Source organism: Vulpes lagopus, chromosome 4, assembly GCF_018345385.1.
Source record: "Vulpes lagopus strain Blue_001 chromosome 4, ASM1834538v1, whole genome shotgun sequence".
Classification (NCBI taxonomy): Eukaryota; Metazoa; Chordata; class Mammalia; order Carnivora; family Canidae; genus Vulpes; species Vulpes lagopus.
This window is the reverse complement of record NC_054827.1, coordinates 102,177,932-102,193,557: the sequence shown is the minus strand read 5'-3', so window position 1 is coordinate 102,193,557 and position 15,626 is coordinate 102,177,932. Positions and strand designations below refer to the sequence as shown.

Here is a 15,626-nt window from a genome sequence, read left to right as displayed (position 1 = left end):
TGCCATTGGTGGCTCTGGTTCTAGCTCTGGGGAAGCCAACGACTGGGGAAAGAGACCTACAGCATCACAATTGGAGGTGGTTAAGGAGGGTGATTAATGAGACTGGGGGAACTACATGGATAAGGAGGCAAAGAAAGGAAGAGAGAGACCAAAGAGCTGCCCTCTGGAGGAAGCGATGGCTGCTGAGGCAGGTGGATATCACCTGTAGGCACAAGAAAAGCCCCCAGCAGATTTTGGGAGAAATCATGAAAGGTTCAAAACATGAAGGTCAGTCTCCCTCCATTTTTCCTTCCCTGGTTCAGAGGGCTCATAACCTAGAGCAGAGGAGCAGGTTTTGGGAAGGGCTTATGGAGAGGAATAAAATGACAGATCTGTCTGGGGGTTACTCCTAGGGAAGCTAGAGTTCTTGGGGTTAGTGGGCACATTCTGTATTCCACTTTATGGATGTCTGGACTAACCTAATTCTCTAAAACACAAGCTTTTCTTTTTGGAATTATTTTATTCAAACCCTTCTAATGACCCGCTGAAGAATGAAAGGCCTCACGTGTCTGGGTGGCTCAGTCAGTTAAGCATCTGCCTTCAGCTCAGGTCGTGATCTCTGGGTCCTGGGATGGAGCCCTGCATTGGGCTTTCTGTTCAGTGGGGAGTCTGCTTCACCCTCTCCCTCTGCGCCTCCCCCCTGCTTATGCTCTCTCTCTCTAATAAATAAATAAAATCTTAAAAAAAAAAAAACAAAAAAAAAAAAACAAAGAGTAAAAGGCCTCAAGCTAACACTGTACACTGTGATGTTGTGGTTGTCACCACAGTGACAGATGTCCTGTGACAGCTGGGGAGGGAGGACTGAGGGTGAAGCACAGGCGTCCCCACCCACAGGATACCACTGAGCACAGAAACTCACGCTTCCTTGTAGTAGACAGTAAAGCTGATGAGGTCCCTGTAGTCAGGGGGCCGGTAACGGTGCCACGTGATGATGATGCGATTCTTCCATGTGGTCGTAGAGGTGAAGTGCAGGACGTCGCTTTCACCTGCAGTACAAAGCAGTATCTGTGACAAAGATCAAGGTCCTCTTCCTCTACATGTCTTACATGTCACCTGCCCTGCACTATTTAACCTCATCTGCAAAGCTGTCCGTACGTGCTAAGTCCCCTCCTGGACTCCTCAGGTTGGCTCTCTTATTTCCATTGAGGACCCAGACACTTTACCACACGGGGCCATAAGGAGCTTGTCCCTTTGTCTTAGCACACTTGGTCACCCAGGACCTGAATCTATGACTCCTATCTTGACAGGAAAGGATTGCCTACTTGAGCAAGGCACTGGGTCTTTCTGCTGATCCCCAAGACATGGGCTACCCAGGGGATCAGGGAAGGTGAGGATTAGCCTCTAGGCTAGGCTGCATCTTCTGTGCTGTAATAGCACCTGTCCTGTGGTTGTGGATGTCCATCTGGTTCTGTGGAACCAGCCAAAACAGGCTAACAGACCAGGTGTGCCACGGGGGGGGGGGGGGGGGGGGGGGGCGGGCACTTTTCTCCATCTGAACTTGGTTATCAGCCTGGAAGGACAAGGATGCTCCTTGAAGGCCTCCAGCTGGGGCTGACACACAATGGAAAATGAATTAGGCATTGCCAAGAACAATGCCACTTGGCCAAGCCTCCTGTGCTCTGTCTGGAAGTTGCTAGAGGAGTATGGCAGGGACTCACCCCAGGCCCCGTCTGGTACATCTGGCCAGATTCAAAGGACCATGAGACCCAGGGCAGCATTGCTGACTGCCTAACCTTCATGGAGACCTGAAAGCTCCCTAATGGACTGTCCTTTTCTTCCTCTATTTGCTTGAATCCTGACACACACTCAGCAGGTGATACAGAGGCTAAAGGCAGTGAAAACTAAGAAGTCAGTGGGGCAAAATGTGCTGATCTCAGGTTAGAAAATAACTGTAGCTCCTGCTAATGTGTTATTAAAAGAGAAAATGGGATTCTGTTTTCAGAGGAAAATAAATGGCTACCATATTCACAATCTGACAGGTCAGACCGGCTGTAGGAAGTAGGACCCAGAGTAGGAAACACTTCTGAAAATGCTCAGGCATATTAACTCTGCTACTGTTGGAGCAGGGGGACAGCATGGGCTGGGTGGGCATTTTGGGGAGAAGGTGCTGGTGGCCAACATGCCACGTAGCTTCGTGTCAGGCTTCTTCCCTCTAAAAGCCCTTCCAGAGCGGAGTGTCTACCAGGTAAATCCAGACACCAGGGAAACTAACCAAACAAATGCTAATGGTTTCCCAAGCCCTCCCCTCATGCATGTGTGGGTACCTGTGTGTATGCGCATGTGCACAAATCACTTCTGATCATATAAATTACTCTATTTTTTTTTCAAATACCCTTCCCTTATTAAAAGCCAATAGCAGAAAGACAATTTCCTTTTATAACTCTATCCAGCCAAATAGAACCACAACATTTTTAAAAGCAGTTTGATATACAGGGTTAGATGAAAGATGTACTGTTGTATCTCAGCTACGAGACCTTAAGGTAGAAGTCATATAACCATGGCAAAGTTATAATTATGTTGTTCTAAATATAAAAAGCAGTATCAGTTCAGGGAGGTAGGCTCTCTCCATCTTTTCCGTGTTGGAGTGGGAGCAAGGAGGAGGCCAAGGGAGACAGGGAACCCGTGGCCACTGTGCTGGGCTTGTAGCTAGGTCCCCTCTGCCCTCAGCCTTCCCCCTAAACTGCGGGAGACTGAGTCGAGCTTGCTCCCTGGCAGTGGAGGAGGGGACCAGCTCTTCCTTGAAAAATAATCTCAAAGAAATAATAATCTTACTGTACTCCTGTGCATTAAAAGACATTTAACCCTGTGTTCCGTGAGCACGTGGGTAAAATCTGGGTAGGAATCTATCTGTCAATGTTTAGCACGCTTCTGCACCTGCAAAAGATAATTTACAAATATGAATCTGTCACGAATCTGCCCCACTGCTGAGTCCAAAGAGACACACACAGGAGCAGAGTGCTGGGTAAGGCCTTGTGTTCCCCTCCCCATTTCACGAGGAGGGGCCTATAAGTAGAGCCACCATTCTAGATTGGAGGAGGGTCTGCTTGATCACGGCCATTGGGTCCACTCACAGGAGGCTCGCTCTCCATTGTTTCTGGTATTTATGTCTCCTTTGCTCTGGCGTCCTTTGGTCCCCGTCACTTCTTCCATGCGGTAAATTTCGGAGACGCACAATTTGGGATTGAAAGCAAAATACATTTTCCCAGCTTTGATGGTCAGGTTACGGTGGTCCCAATCCCAAAGCTGCTGCAAGTTCTGGTTGTCGAGGACGTAGAAGGAGTAGTTCCTAGAAGCACAAAAATTACCATGAGCACCCCTGCCCTTTCCCAGCATTCCCTCCTGCCTGCTGGCTGTCCCACATAGGTCCTCATCCACACGTGGCTCTAGAACACACTGCTCCTGCCCATAAGAGATTTAGTTATTAACAGGTTGTCAGGCTAGATGGTTACTGTTAACAATAGCAATATGATTCAAGGACAACAGAGTGAAATCGATAAGATGCTAATTAATTTTCAGACTTCTATTACCCACAAATAATGCTTCTCACACCAGAGGGTAGACCTGGAATCATTCCGGAGAAATGCCGTTGGGTATTTTTCTCTGAGAAGAGTGTGTATAATGCACTTGAAATCAGTCCACGGGAGAGCAGATATGCTCGACTACTCAACCGGAACAGCTTACATATTTGCTGTAGCAAGCCTGCCATTATCCTTGGGGGTAAATCCCATCCGTGCTATAAGCAGCATATGATGGGCTAGGAGAGAGAATGGGACAGGGAGACACACTCAGTGATAGACCAGCCCAGGGAGCTGCTCCCTTCTCCAGATCCACCCCATCCTGAAAAGCCACAGCCACAGCCTCTAGACCAGGTGGGGGAGGAGAAACAGCCCCCCTCCAAGACAGTCCTCCTTGGCCACCCATTCAGGCAACAGTAACTCAGTGACTAACATTAGGTTAGCTTGTATAAGACTTGTTTTTGGAGTGCTGGTCCCCACTCCCAGACTATCTTGTTAGTAGGTCTGGGTGGGCCAAGAATCTGCATTGCTGACACGCACCTAGATGAGGCTGACACTGCTGGTACTGGGATCACACTCAGAGAAGCACTTGTATAACAGGTGTTGAGCACCAACAAGGGGTTGGAGGTCCAACCATGACCAAGTGAGATATGAGTCCTGCCCTGAGGGGGTGGACAAAGAAGCACCAGCTCCACCTGCAAGTGAAGGAAAGTTGAAGGACAGCCAGAACCAGCAACAGCTATCTCTGGCTACCTAGAGAGAAATCCATTGTCTGGGAGGTGAGATAGTAGACAGCTACAGCTTAGGGGTCCAGGGAAAGATCCAGGCTATATCCCTCTTTCTTTAAGTCCCTGGGGAAACCAGGTAGGCAGTGCCATGCTGCCCATACAAGTCTTCAGTGATTAGAGGTCTGCTCCCCATGGACCTTGAATCCTTTCTCTCCCCCTCCTGGTCCCCAGCCTCGGGTTAATTCTGGAGCTCATTCAAGCACTTTATACAAAACTGAGTCTAGGAATCGGTGCAGCACTTTGAGCTGTTTCTAAGATCCACTTAACAATCCAACACACAAACTGCAGAGAAGAAAGGATCCAGCCCTCTTTCCAAAGCCAGGATAGCCAGGACAGAAGTCCAAAGCATCCTGTGCTCTGGAGGCTATGTCCATGAGCAGACACCTCATGGGGTTCCTCACATATACTCATACCAGGACCTTTACCTGCCCAGTCAATCCTCAGCTTGAGTCTCATTAAGAAGGAAGCAAAAATTATGGTGATGATGTTGCCAAAGCAGACTTGTGACACATTCACGAGGGAGTTCAGAGACAAGGATCCAGGACTACAAATGCCATTAATGAGTCACGTAGCCATAGGCAGTTCCCTTAGTACTTTGTGTAGCCATCCAGTTTCCTCATAGGCCTGGGGGCTGGGGGCATGAACACACACTCATAGGACAGTAAGGGGTACAAACATGTGAACTTCCCGTTCGTTTTAGGAATCCAAGACCTTAATGCCTGGGAGGAGTCAACAGAGGTGCGGTGGACTCTGTCCAATCTGAGCCTGAGCCTAACCCCTCCACAGGCACTGGGCCCTATCCACGGGGTGGGAGCAAGAGCTCTGCCTCCAGGGTTCTGTGAGCCAAGTGAGTCCAAAGGTAGGATCTCTTAAATCAAGTTAGGCTCCTTGCTAACCCACCCTGAGGCCCACGACACATTCAAGGCCATTGGACGAGGTGGCAAAAACCCCCAAGTCAGTACTATCTTCTTCTTAGGAAGCACTCATTCCCTGACATATATTCACTGGAAACAGAACACAAGACATTGTCCAAATCGATCTAGTCTTGGGATATACAGTGCAAGGCCATGTGTACAGGTGGGAAGTGCTGGGACATGGCAAGGTGAGCTCTGCTATCCCTTAGAACCACCCACATCTACTCCCCAGGGCCAGGCTGAAGCTAATGCCGGGTGATCCAGATAGTCATACAAGTGAAGGTGGGGTTTGCAGCTAGAAACAGATGCCTCTATGTAGGCCCATTCTTGTCCATGAGTACTTTTCAGCTCTCAAGAGCCAATACCAACCCCAGTGTGTCTTGCTGCTCCCTGTATCCTCAGCTAGCCCTGTGGGACAAAACCTCCTTGCTAGTGCAGAAACCTCCAGGCTGGAAGTAAAGGCCAATTAACTAGGTCACACTTCTGTCTCAACATAGGATGAGGCTTCTTTTTAGTAAACTAATTTCACTGGCAGGAAACAGAAACCACACTGGAAATACCTTCTGAACAAAACATGCTTCTCCCCACGGAAGGAAGCATGAATTATAAATCAGGAATTTGATAAATGAATGGCAGGCCCACTGAAATTCTGTGTGTGTGATTAATCACTTTGAAAAGCAAGATTATTTTTTTTACAGTAAACACAAACATTTTTTACAACACTGAGAAGGCCTGGAGCCAGGATACCAACATCAATAAAACCTAGGCATTATGGAGCCTCTGTGAGCGACAGAAAAATAAAAATAAAACCCTCATCAAAATAATAACCAAGCTATTCATAAGCTGTCTGTCAATATTGCTCTTGTTTTTCCATCCCTAGGTTGGGCCTGGCTCTCCCCTAATTCCCCTTCCATGACTGGGTGGCAAGAGATGGTAAAAGGCAGAGACTTGTCTGCACATTTTACATACACACACACACACACACACACACACACACATACACACACACACCTTTTCATTGTTTCCTAAGAAAATGACTATGTAAGTCAATTACTCAGCACATGTCATTTCCTAATCGTTTTTAAGCTTACTGCCTTTACATTCAAGGAATATTTTAAAAAATTAAGTTGTTTATTTTTCTGTAGCATACACAGATGCCTGGGTTTTATAGATATCGGTATCCTGACTACCAGCCTTCTTAGTATGGCAAAATAAGTTTGTTTTTGTGCTTGGGTGGGACCCACCTGACAAAATGTAGACCAAAAGAAGTAGGTTGGAAGCAGTCGATCATTTCCTTAAGTATATCTGTATATTATCTGTATTGACATTCTGAATACTTAGTACATACTACACACTCAGGTGAGATATTTTACTGATAGCTCCCGGCTTGGGGCTGTGTTACCTCTGAGTTATCAACAACCACCCACCTCTCCACCTGCTCTGATGAAGGACAGGAAGGATATGAAAGCAAAACAAAGCAAAAGTGCTGGGGATTTGCCTGGTGCACAGAAGACAACCCTGGGGCCAGGGTTTGGAGCATCACATCTGTGAATCCAAAGATCAGGGCCCGAACGAAGTCTCTACCACTTACTAAAGCAACAACACTAGGCAACGTACTTATTTGGCTTCTCCCAGGCCGGGGGCAAAGGGAGTTGAGGGCTGGGAGTCCAGATGATGGGGATAGGAAGGGATATTCCCCCCCCCACTTTCAGCTCTTACTGACAAACTGGAAAACAAAAAACAAAATCCTTGCAAATACACAACTGATTATTCCCTTTCATTTCATAGAGGGAAAAGCATGGACTCTTTCCGGCTGTCTCTAGGGGGCATCAGAATCCAGCACACAGGGACTGTCTCCCGCATTCTAGCAATCTACAACAGATACAGGATTTGGCTTTTTCACAGATGCTCACACCATGTTCAGTCTCCTCAAAATCCAATTTTACACCAACCTTGGGGTTCAGCAAAGGCAGGAATTTATATTCAAGTGGGACTAGGTATCAAACAGAAACTCGGAAAATGTTTTGTTTTTTTTTTTTTAGTAAAACGGAAAATGTTTTTGAGAGTTTTCTAAATAGCTTAATTGAGGTATAATTTACGTACCAAAAACTGTACCCATCCTAAGTATGCAGTGCCATGACCTTCAGTAAATTTTTGCAGCTGTCTCACCAGCACCCCCATGCAGTTTCTGAACATTTCCATGGTGTCAAAGTTCCCTCCCTGTCAAGGGTGGTCAATCTCTGCTCCTGCCCCCAGCCTTCACCAATCTGCTTTCTATCTCCATAGTCCTGCTTTTGCTAGAAACTAATAGAATCATACAATGTGCAGCCTTTTGTGTCTGGCTTTTTTTCCCACTTAGCTGAATGTTTCTGAGGTTCACTCATGTTGTTATATTATTGTCGAATAGTATTTCATGTACCATACTTAGTTTATCCATTTATTTGTTTTTTAAAGATTTTATTTATTTATTCATGAGAGACACAGAGAGAGAGGCAGAGACAGGCAGAGGGAGAAGCAGACTCCTCACAGGGAGCCGAATGCGGGATTCAATCCCCAGACCTGGGATCACGCCCTGAACTGAAGGCTGACACTCAACAGCTGAGCCACCCAGACATCCCTCCATTCATCTGTTGATGGACATCTGGATTGTTTCCAGTGGGTTTTTTGGGGGTGGGGGTGGGTGGGCTATAATGAATAATGCTGTTACGAACATTCACATGCAAGTCTTGTGTGGACATGTTTTCATTTCTCTTGGGAAGATACTTGGTAGAGCCTGGAATTGCTGAGTCACATGGTTGAATCTTTATTTTTAAAAGTCCCAGGAAAGTGTTAATATGTATCCCTGTTACAAACTAACCTTAGAGTTGCAGGAAGGTAGAATGAAGCACCAAGTGCTGCAAGGTCAAGTGGTGGGGTCATGACTTTAGAGGTGCCTAAAATGCACCCAAGAATTTCAAATCTTAGAACTACCTCTGCTTTAAGACTTTTTGGGGCAATGATCCTTGGTGGCATCGAAGAATCCAAAATTTTATCTCATTTTTCTGATGCCATAAGAAAATAAGGTTGTCCAACTCAAGGAATTGTCCAGGTAACAGAAATATTCTGTTTTCTCTTCAAGGGCTTAAAAATAACTCATTTTATAGAAACCTTATACAGGTGTATTACAAAACCCATTTCCTTTTTAATTAGCAGAAGAACTTTGATTTTCTTAATCTCTAAGGTTATTACTCTAGAAACATTATACAGATCGACAGACTGAGTGACATCCTCAAGGAAACCTGGATGTCTGGGTTCTTATGGACACATAGATGAGCTCTACTCCAGCTAAAATGCTTGAATTTCATGTTTGGACATAACTCAGTGGTTTGGGCTGCTCAGGAGACTTGGAGGTCCGTCTCAGTTCCAGTTTGGAAAGCCATGGTGGTCAGTTACAAAGGATCCCTGTATTATGAATTTGTCTGTTCTCCATCAAAACGAAATGCTATAAACCTCCAATCCTATTGAACCAAATGGAGGCACTTATTTATGTTCTCATTGGCTATAGAAGTTCAAGAAAAATAATACCTTTAAAAATATTTATGTATTTGAGAGAGAGAGGACAGATTGAGAGAGAGGGAGGGTAAAGGAGTGGGAGGGGGAGAGAGGGGAGAGAGAGAGAGACAGAGAGAGACAGAGAGAATGAGCTGGGGGAGGGGCAGAGGGACAGGGAGAAGTAGACTCCCCTCTGAGCAGGGAGCCCAACGTGGGGCTCGATCCCAGGACCCATAGATCATGACCTGAGCTGAAGGCCAATGCTTAACTGACTGAGCCACGCAGGGGTCCCAAGAAAAATCATATTTTAAGGCAACAGTGTGACAAGAAAATATTTAGGAAAAAAGGCCAAGTGCTTTGGGGATTCATATATGAGAAAAAGAAGTAACAGGACATAGCAGTGGTATCCAATCTTAGCTACACAGTGAAATTACTTTTTTTGGGTTTTTGAGAAAATCACTGATGCCTGGATCCCACCCCCCAAACATTCTGACTGAATTGGGAATGAGACTTGGGTTATTGGGATTTTTTTTTACCTGTCCCCACCCAATATGGTTCTAATGCTAAAGTTTGGGAACCACTGAGATAAAAGTCATCTTGGCTTAAACCAAAGATGCACAGAAATGAAATGTCCGGGCAGCTTTGCTAACACTCCTTCAGCTCAAAAGCCTTGAAAACATTCCATACCTAAATTATAACCTCCACGCCTGGGTGCATAACACCTTACGTAATCTAATACCACCAACCTCTCCAGCATTATTTGCCAGACAGGTCCCAGGATGCCCCAACTCGCTGCCTTTGCTCTTGCTGCCCTATCCTAAACTGCCTTCTTCATCCTCTGCTTTCTGAGTGTTTCTGGAAACCCTCTGAGGCCCATCTCAAGTGCCACCTCTTCTTGAAAGCCTGTGGGATCTTCTTAATCAGATTCCCTGCCTCTTTTTCATGCTCAGAGCACAGTCCTTTTCTTTCCCTCGTAGCTCCTTGCAAGTTTCGCTTTGCACAGTTGTTGGCATTTATCTATTTATCACACTCCTTTCTTCTCTGCCTCTCCCGACTCTTCCCTCCTTGCTAGAGTGAGGAAGGCTGGTCAGGAGCTGGAACTAAGTCTCTTTCCTAAGTCTGAGGATGCAAAATAAAGAATGGAGTTATTGCTACCAGTCACTTCAGATACAAAGACTTATGGCAGTGTTCATCACAAGTAAGGATGATTTATACCTTTTTTGGTCATGGGTGAAGAAGGCAGGTGAGAGAACCCAACTCCCACCAAGTGGGGCAAGATTCTCAAGCACCCCAGCTAAAGAGAGGGCCTCTAAGAAGCAACATGCAGGAAGGAAAGGCTGGAAGCCGAGCACCCTCAGAGCTTCAAGGGCCACTGATTAGCAGCAGGGTATGAAAACCTAAGGCCCATTTGCCCTCCCTTGTCATCTAAAATGTTAATGGCAGGACAGGGGCCTGAAGCCTCCTTGAACATGGAGGAGTTCCAAATACCTAAGCAATAGCAGGCATCCTTAAAGAGCCTCCACTGGGACTTGAGGTTTTATACAAGTTTCAGAGAATGAAAAATGCATCTTAAATATCCTTGCACATAAAAATTAGTCTTAGTTCTCAGCTACATACAAGGGTTTAGTACTTTAAGTTAACGCATGACTAAAAGGTAATCCCACTGTGTAATCATTCTTAATAAAAATTAAATTCTTGGGGTGCCTGGGTGGCTCAGTCAGGTGAGCATTGGACTCTTGGTTTCAGTTCAGGTCACAATCTCAGAGTTGCGAGATGCACCCTTGCTTTGGGCTTAGTGCTCAGCATGTAGTCTGCTGGAGATTCTCTCCCTTTCTCTCTCCCTCCCTTTCTGCTTATCTCTCTCTCAAATCAATCAATCAATCAATCAATCAATCAGAAAAATCAAATTCTCCTTCCAGTTTTCCCTTCTAAGTCTATCACTTGTTCAGCCTGGAAAAAGAAAATGTGTACTGTTAAGCAGCAGAAAAAGTTGCAGATACTGATCTGCCAAAAAAAAAAAAAAAGTGCTTATGAACATGAGGGACTCCAGAAACACAAGCCTACCTGGAGAGAAAAAAAAAAATTGCTAAAAATCACTTTAAAATTTATTTTATTTATTTATTTTTAATTTATTTATTCTTGAGAGATAGAAGGAGAGACAGAGCCAGAGACACAGGCAGAGACAGAGCCAGAGACACAGGCAGAGGGAGAAGCAGGCTCCATGCACCGGGAGCCCGACGTGGGATTCGATCCCGGGTCTCCAGGATCATGCCCTGGGCCAAAGGCAGGCGCCAAACCGCTGCGCCACCCAGGGATCCCTCACTTTAAAATTTAATACAACAGGGGCACCTGGCTGGTTCAGTGGTTGAGTATCTATCTGCCTTTGGCTCAGGTTGTGATCCCGGGGTCCTAGGATCAAGTTCCATATCAGGCTCCCCGCAGGCAGCCTGTTTCTCCCTCTGCCTATGTCTCTGCCTCTCTCTGTGTCACATGACTAAATAAATAAAATCTTTAAAAATAAAATAAAATTTAATACAATGAATGAAAACCATCACCTCAAAACGGCAGAGCCCCAGCTTGCCATGCAAGTGACTTGGGACACTCTGGGGCTGGGCACAGTGGAGGCCTCCTTGGATTTGCAAGGAGAAAGAAGTTTTTTCTTCTAGAGAATCAGTGTTCCCGGTGGGGAGCACAGTGTGCTTTTCAAGGATGGAATGAAGAGCTGCCCTCTCTCTTTAGCTGTATCAGATGATGGAATTTTAAGAATTTAAGACTGACCATGAGTTAGTCTGAGAAAAGCAGGGAGGCTGTAAAGAAACCCTTGTGGGGTAACTTTATCCAGTCGGGGTAGATAAATCAGCAAGGACAACCTTTCCCATGACCTTCTCACCTCTTTCTTTCCTAAATTATTTCCCCAAATTCTCTTTGGAAGGAATTTGCTCATTAATGGATATCTCTTTTTATTTCAAAGCTTAAAAACCGGCAAGAGCAGTATTTAAAGGAAGTATGAAGAGAAAGGTATATATGCAGAGGTACACAAAGGCCAACTGCTGGAAAGAAACCATAGCAATAAGCACCAGCTCTTATTTATCTTGTGGTGAAAAGTCTCTGGCTAGTTTAAAATCCCTATCACATAGCATATCTTAGCAGAAAGCAAAAATTCTGCCAGTGGTGTAAATCCTATAGGCTAATCAATAAAACAATTTTGCCAATTAAGATTTCCTTATAACGGGGATTCCTGGGTGGCTCAGCCTGCCTTTCCCTCTGCCTGTGTCTCTGCCTCTCTCTATGTCTATCATGAATAAATAAAATCTTAAAAAAAAAAAAGAGTTCCTTATAACAAAATAAACTATCCACATGTCACAAATTCACATGTAATTTTTGACATCCTCCAAACCTAACTACTAATAGTCTACTGTTGACCAGAAGTCTTATGATAACATAAACAGTTGACTAACATACTTTGTATGTTATGTGCATAATATACTGCATTCTTACAATGAAGTCAGATGGAGAAAATATTATTTAGAAAAATTATAAGGAAAATACATTTACAGTCTTACACTGTATTTATCCAAACAAAACAAAATAAGTGTTGAAGTGGACCAACATAATTCAAATGATGTTGTTCAAGGGCCAACTGTATTTTCTTTTTTTTTTTTAAGATTTTATTTATTTACTTATTTGAGAGAAAGAGAATGGTGGGGGGAGCAGAGGGAGAGGGACAAGCAGACTCTGCTTTGAGCGTGGAGCTCAAGATCCTAAGATCATGACCTGAGTCAAAATCAAGAGTCGGACATTCAAACAACTGAGCCCCCAGGAGCCCCTGTGTTTTTTTTTTAAAAGATGAAATAGTTTTACATAGTATATAGCATCCTGAGGATAAAAGTCATGTCATAAGCACCTGAGACCCATTCCTATTGCTCTTGGCACAGAGAACCCCCATTAGCACCCCTGTCTGCTGTTTCCATGGTCACAGTCAGACATGCAGCCCTTGGCTGATTGGTCACAACACCATTTTCCAAAACAGCAATATCCCAACAATAGAGAATCACAGCTGCACGGGACTCTCTGCCCAAGGAGGTGGGCCATCACACAGGTAGCACCAGCCTTATCTTAACTTCTTCCTTTCTTCTTGGTAACAAGAGAGAGCTCTAACCTTAGTAATGCAGAGTTTTAAAAGCATGCAACTTGTTTTGTAATAGGAGAATGTCAGCTCAGGAAACCTGGAGCACTCACCCCTCCAGCTGTTCCTCTCCTAAGATCTGGCGAAGGTTTTTTAGGAAGGACAGGGAGACCAAGGCATGGGAATGGCGGATCTTCACGTAGCCTGTCACCACCTCGATGAGCCCCATGAAGTTCTCCAGCTCTGAGGCAATGTTATCTGTACAAAGAGGGGGCCATGTTAGTGAGCATTCGTGTAGCATAAGGTTGACACACTTGGTTTCTCACAAACATGTCTAGAGATCGATTCCGTGGCAGGACATGGTTCCACTGAGGCTCAGGCTGCTTAGCACAGGACCCGCCATCTCTGTCAAAAACATTCTTCCCTGGGCTTGACTTTCAACAACCTCTCTTGGGACAGGGCCCCTCAGAGGCAGGGGAAGGAGACTTTCCAGAAGGCTGGGTACTGTAGCTCCCAGGCTGATTAACCGAAGGCAAAATCATAAATACCAGGCTGCCAATTAGCTAAGGCTGACAAATCTAGGGAAAGTCTTTTAATACGCTCTGTCAACAGACAGCACTGCCTCCCCAATACAAGGGCATGACTAAATGAACAACATTTTCTCGATCTCATTAGGAACCGCCTTTGCTGCATTTCTAGTTCCTAAGATACAGAGATCTATATTTAAAGAGTCTGTCTCACTAATACTGGAAGAAAACACAACAAAATGTTAACACACTAGGTTATCTGCCAGCGATTTTTCTTTTTTTTTTTCTTTTTAGAGATGTTATTTATTCATTAGAGACACAGAGAGAGAGAGAGAGAGAGAGAGAGAGAGAGAGACAGAGAGAGAAGCAGAGACACAGGCAGAGGGAGAAGCAGGCTCCATGCGGGGAGCCCGACATGGGACTCGATCTGGAATCTCCAGGATCAGGCCCTGGGCTGAAAGGTGGCACCAAACCTCTGAGCCACCCGGGCTGCCCTCTGCCGGCGATTTTTCAAAATTCATTTCTGTGCTTCTAAGTTTTCTATGATGCACATGTATGATTTTCCTAACAAGAGGACAGTTGGAAAATAGTTGATAATACTACATATGTGAAAATAACATAAAATCTTCTTTTTTTAATAACATAAAATCTTAAAAAACAAAAACAAAAACAGGGGCAGCCCCGGTGGCACAGCGGTTTGGCGCCACCTGCAGCCTGGGGTGTGATCCTGGAGACCCGCAATCGAGTCCCACATCGGGCTCCCTGCAGAGAGCCTGCTTCTCCCTCTGTCTGTGTCTCTGCCCCTCTCTCTCTGTGTCTATTAATAAATAAATAAAATCTTAAAAAAAAAAAAGCAGGTGGGTAGCTTAGCTGGTTAAGCATTTGCCTTCAGCTCAGGTCATGATCTGAGAGGGTCCTGGGATGGAGCCCCATGTGGGGCTCTCTGCTCAGCGGGAAGTCTCTTCTCCCTCTGCCCCTCCCCCCGTTTTGTGCTCTCTTCAAGTAAACAAAATCTTAAAAAAAAAACAAACCAGCATAACATATACGCACTGTATTTCCCATAATCCTGTTTAGCCTGTCTTTTCCTTGTAGTAAATAAAGAATATAAACTTCAGTTCAACTTATGCCAAAATTATAATAAATACCATAATGAATTTAGTATGGTTCAACTAATGGGATTTTATTGTATATGACTTGTTGAAGGCTTAATGAGAGGTTCTAATTTGCTCTGAATTGATAAAAATAAAAGAATAAGGGTGCTGTCTTGGAGGGCAGGGTACTACTTTTAATGTATAGTTTAATGGTTTTCTAGAAGAAACTCAAGTTATAAACACTAGAAGTTGCCCATGGTTGATATTTCAAGGAAAAGATCCTGAATTTTAAATGTGGGGCAGGACGTATGCCGTAGTTAAGGCTAGGGATGTCCTTTTCAATGAGATGTCTTTATCACTCTACATCCAGCTGATTTCTCCCATTGGACATAAACAGGAAGACAGATTTCGTCACCAACATGAATATGTACTGATTCCTTCCCAAATTATACTTCTTCGTGGATTTAATTCGTGGATTAAATGTTTATCTTCAGGCTATGAATACTTAGAAAAAAAGAAGGGGTAGGTATGAGGTATAGGTACTCAAAGGGTTTTAGGGATGCAGGCATCTTTTTAAAAATTAAGAAATCTAGTAAGAGCAAAAGGGCCAAAACTTCATTATTTATTCATTTTAAGTTGGCTCCAAGCTCAGCATGGAGCCCAATATGGGGCTTAAACTCATGACCCTGAAATTAAGACCTGAGCTGAGGTCGAGAGTCAAATGCTTAACCAACTGAGCCACCCAGGTGCCCAGGAATAAAATTTTAGAAGCATCATAAGGTTAAGAAAATTCTAGCCACATGGAAGCAAAGTTATCTCTGCGGTGGAGGGGTGAAGGGAGTTAAGAAAAATGAAGAGTATCAAAAAATCCAAAAGGACTGAACACAAATGTGTTTTTGCTATCTGTAAACCATAAGAGCATAGCTTACTCACCAAACAAACAGTATTAAGGAAAAGTAAATTCAGAGAATAAATAAATCACTCATTTTTCCCCCTCAAATTAAAAATTTCTCTGCAAAAGGATTTAGGGAAAAAAAATCCTTTCAACCTCTAGGTCTCCTTACTACTTTTATTCTAGGTTATGAAACTATCATT

General features: G+C 44.4%; 1 protein-coding gene across 3 annotated transcripts in view; it reads right to left on the bottom strand.

The window, feature by feature from the left end:
- The window catches only part of IGF1R (insulin like growth factor 1 receptor), a 304,252-nt gene that overhangs the window by 52,049 nt on the left and 236,577 nt on the right, over positions 1-15,626 (bottom strand). For all 3 annotated transcript variants that reach the window (XM_041753582.1, XM_041753584.1, XM_041753583.1), the window contains exons 5-7: positions 13,027-13,171; positions 3,111-3,325; positions 899-1,025 (exon numbers count right to left, since the gene is read on the bottom strand). In XM_041753582.1, coding sequence (XP_041609516.1) covers positions 899-1,025; positions 3,111-3,325; positions 13,027-13,171 — 487 coding nt within the window. The remainder of the gene's footprint in view (positions 1-898; positions 1,026-3,110; positions 3,326-13,026; positions 13,172-15,626) is intronic.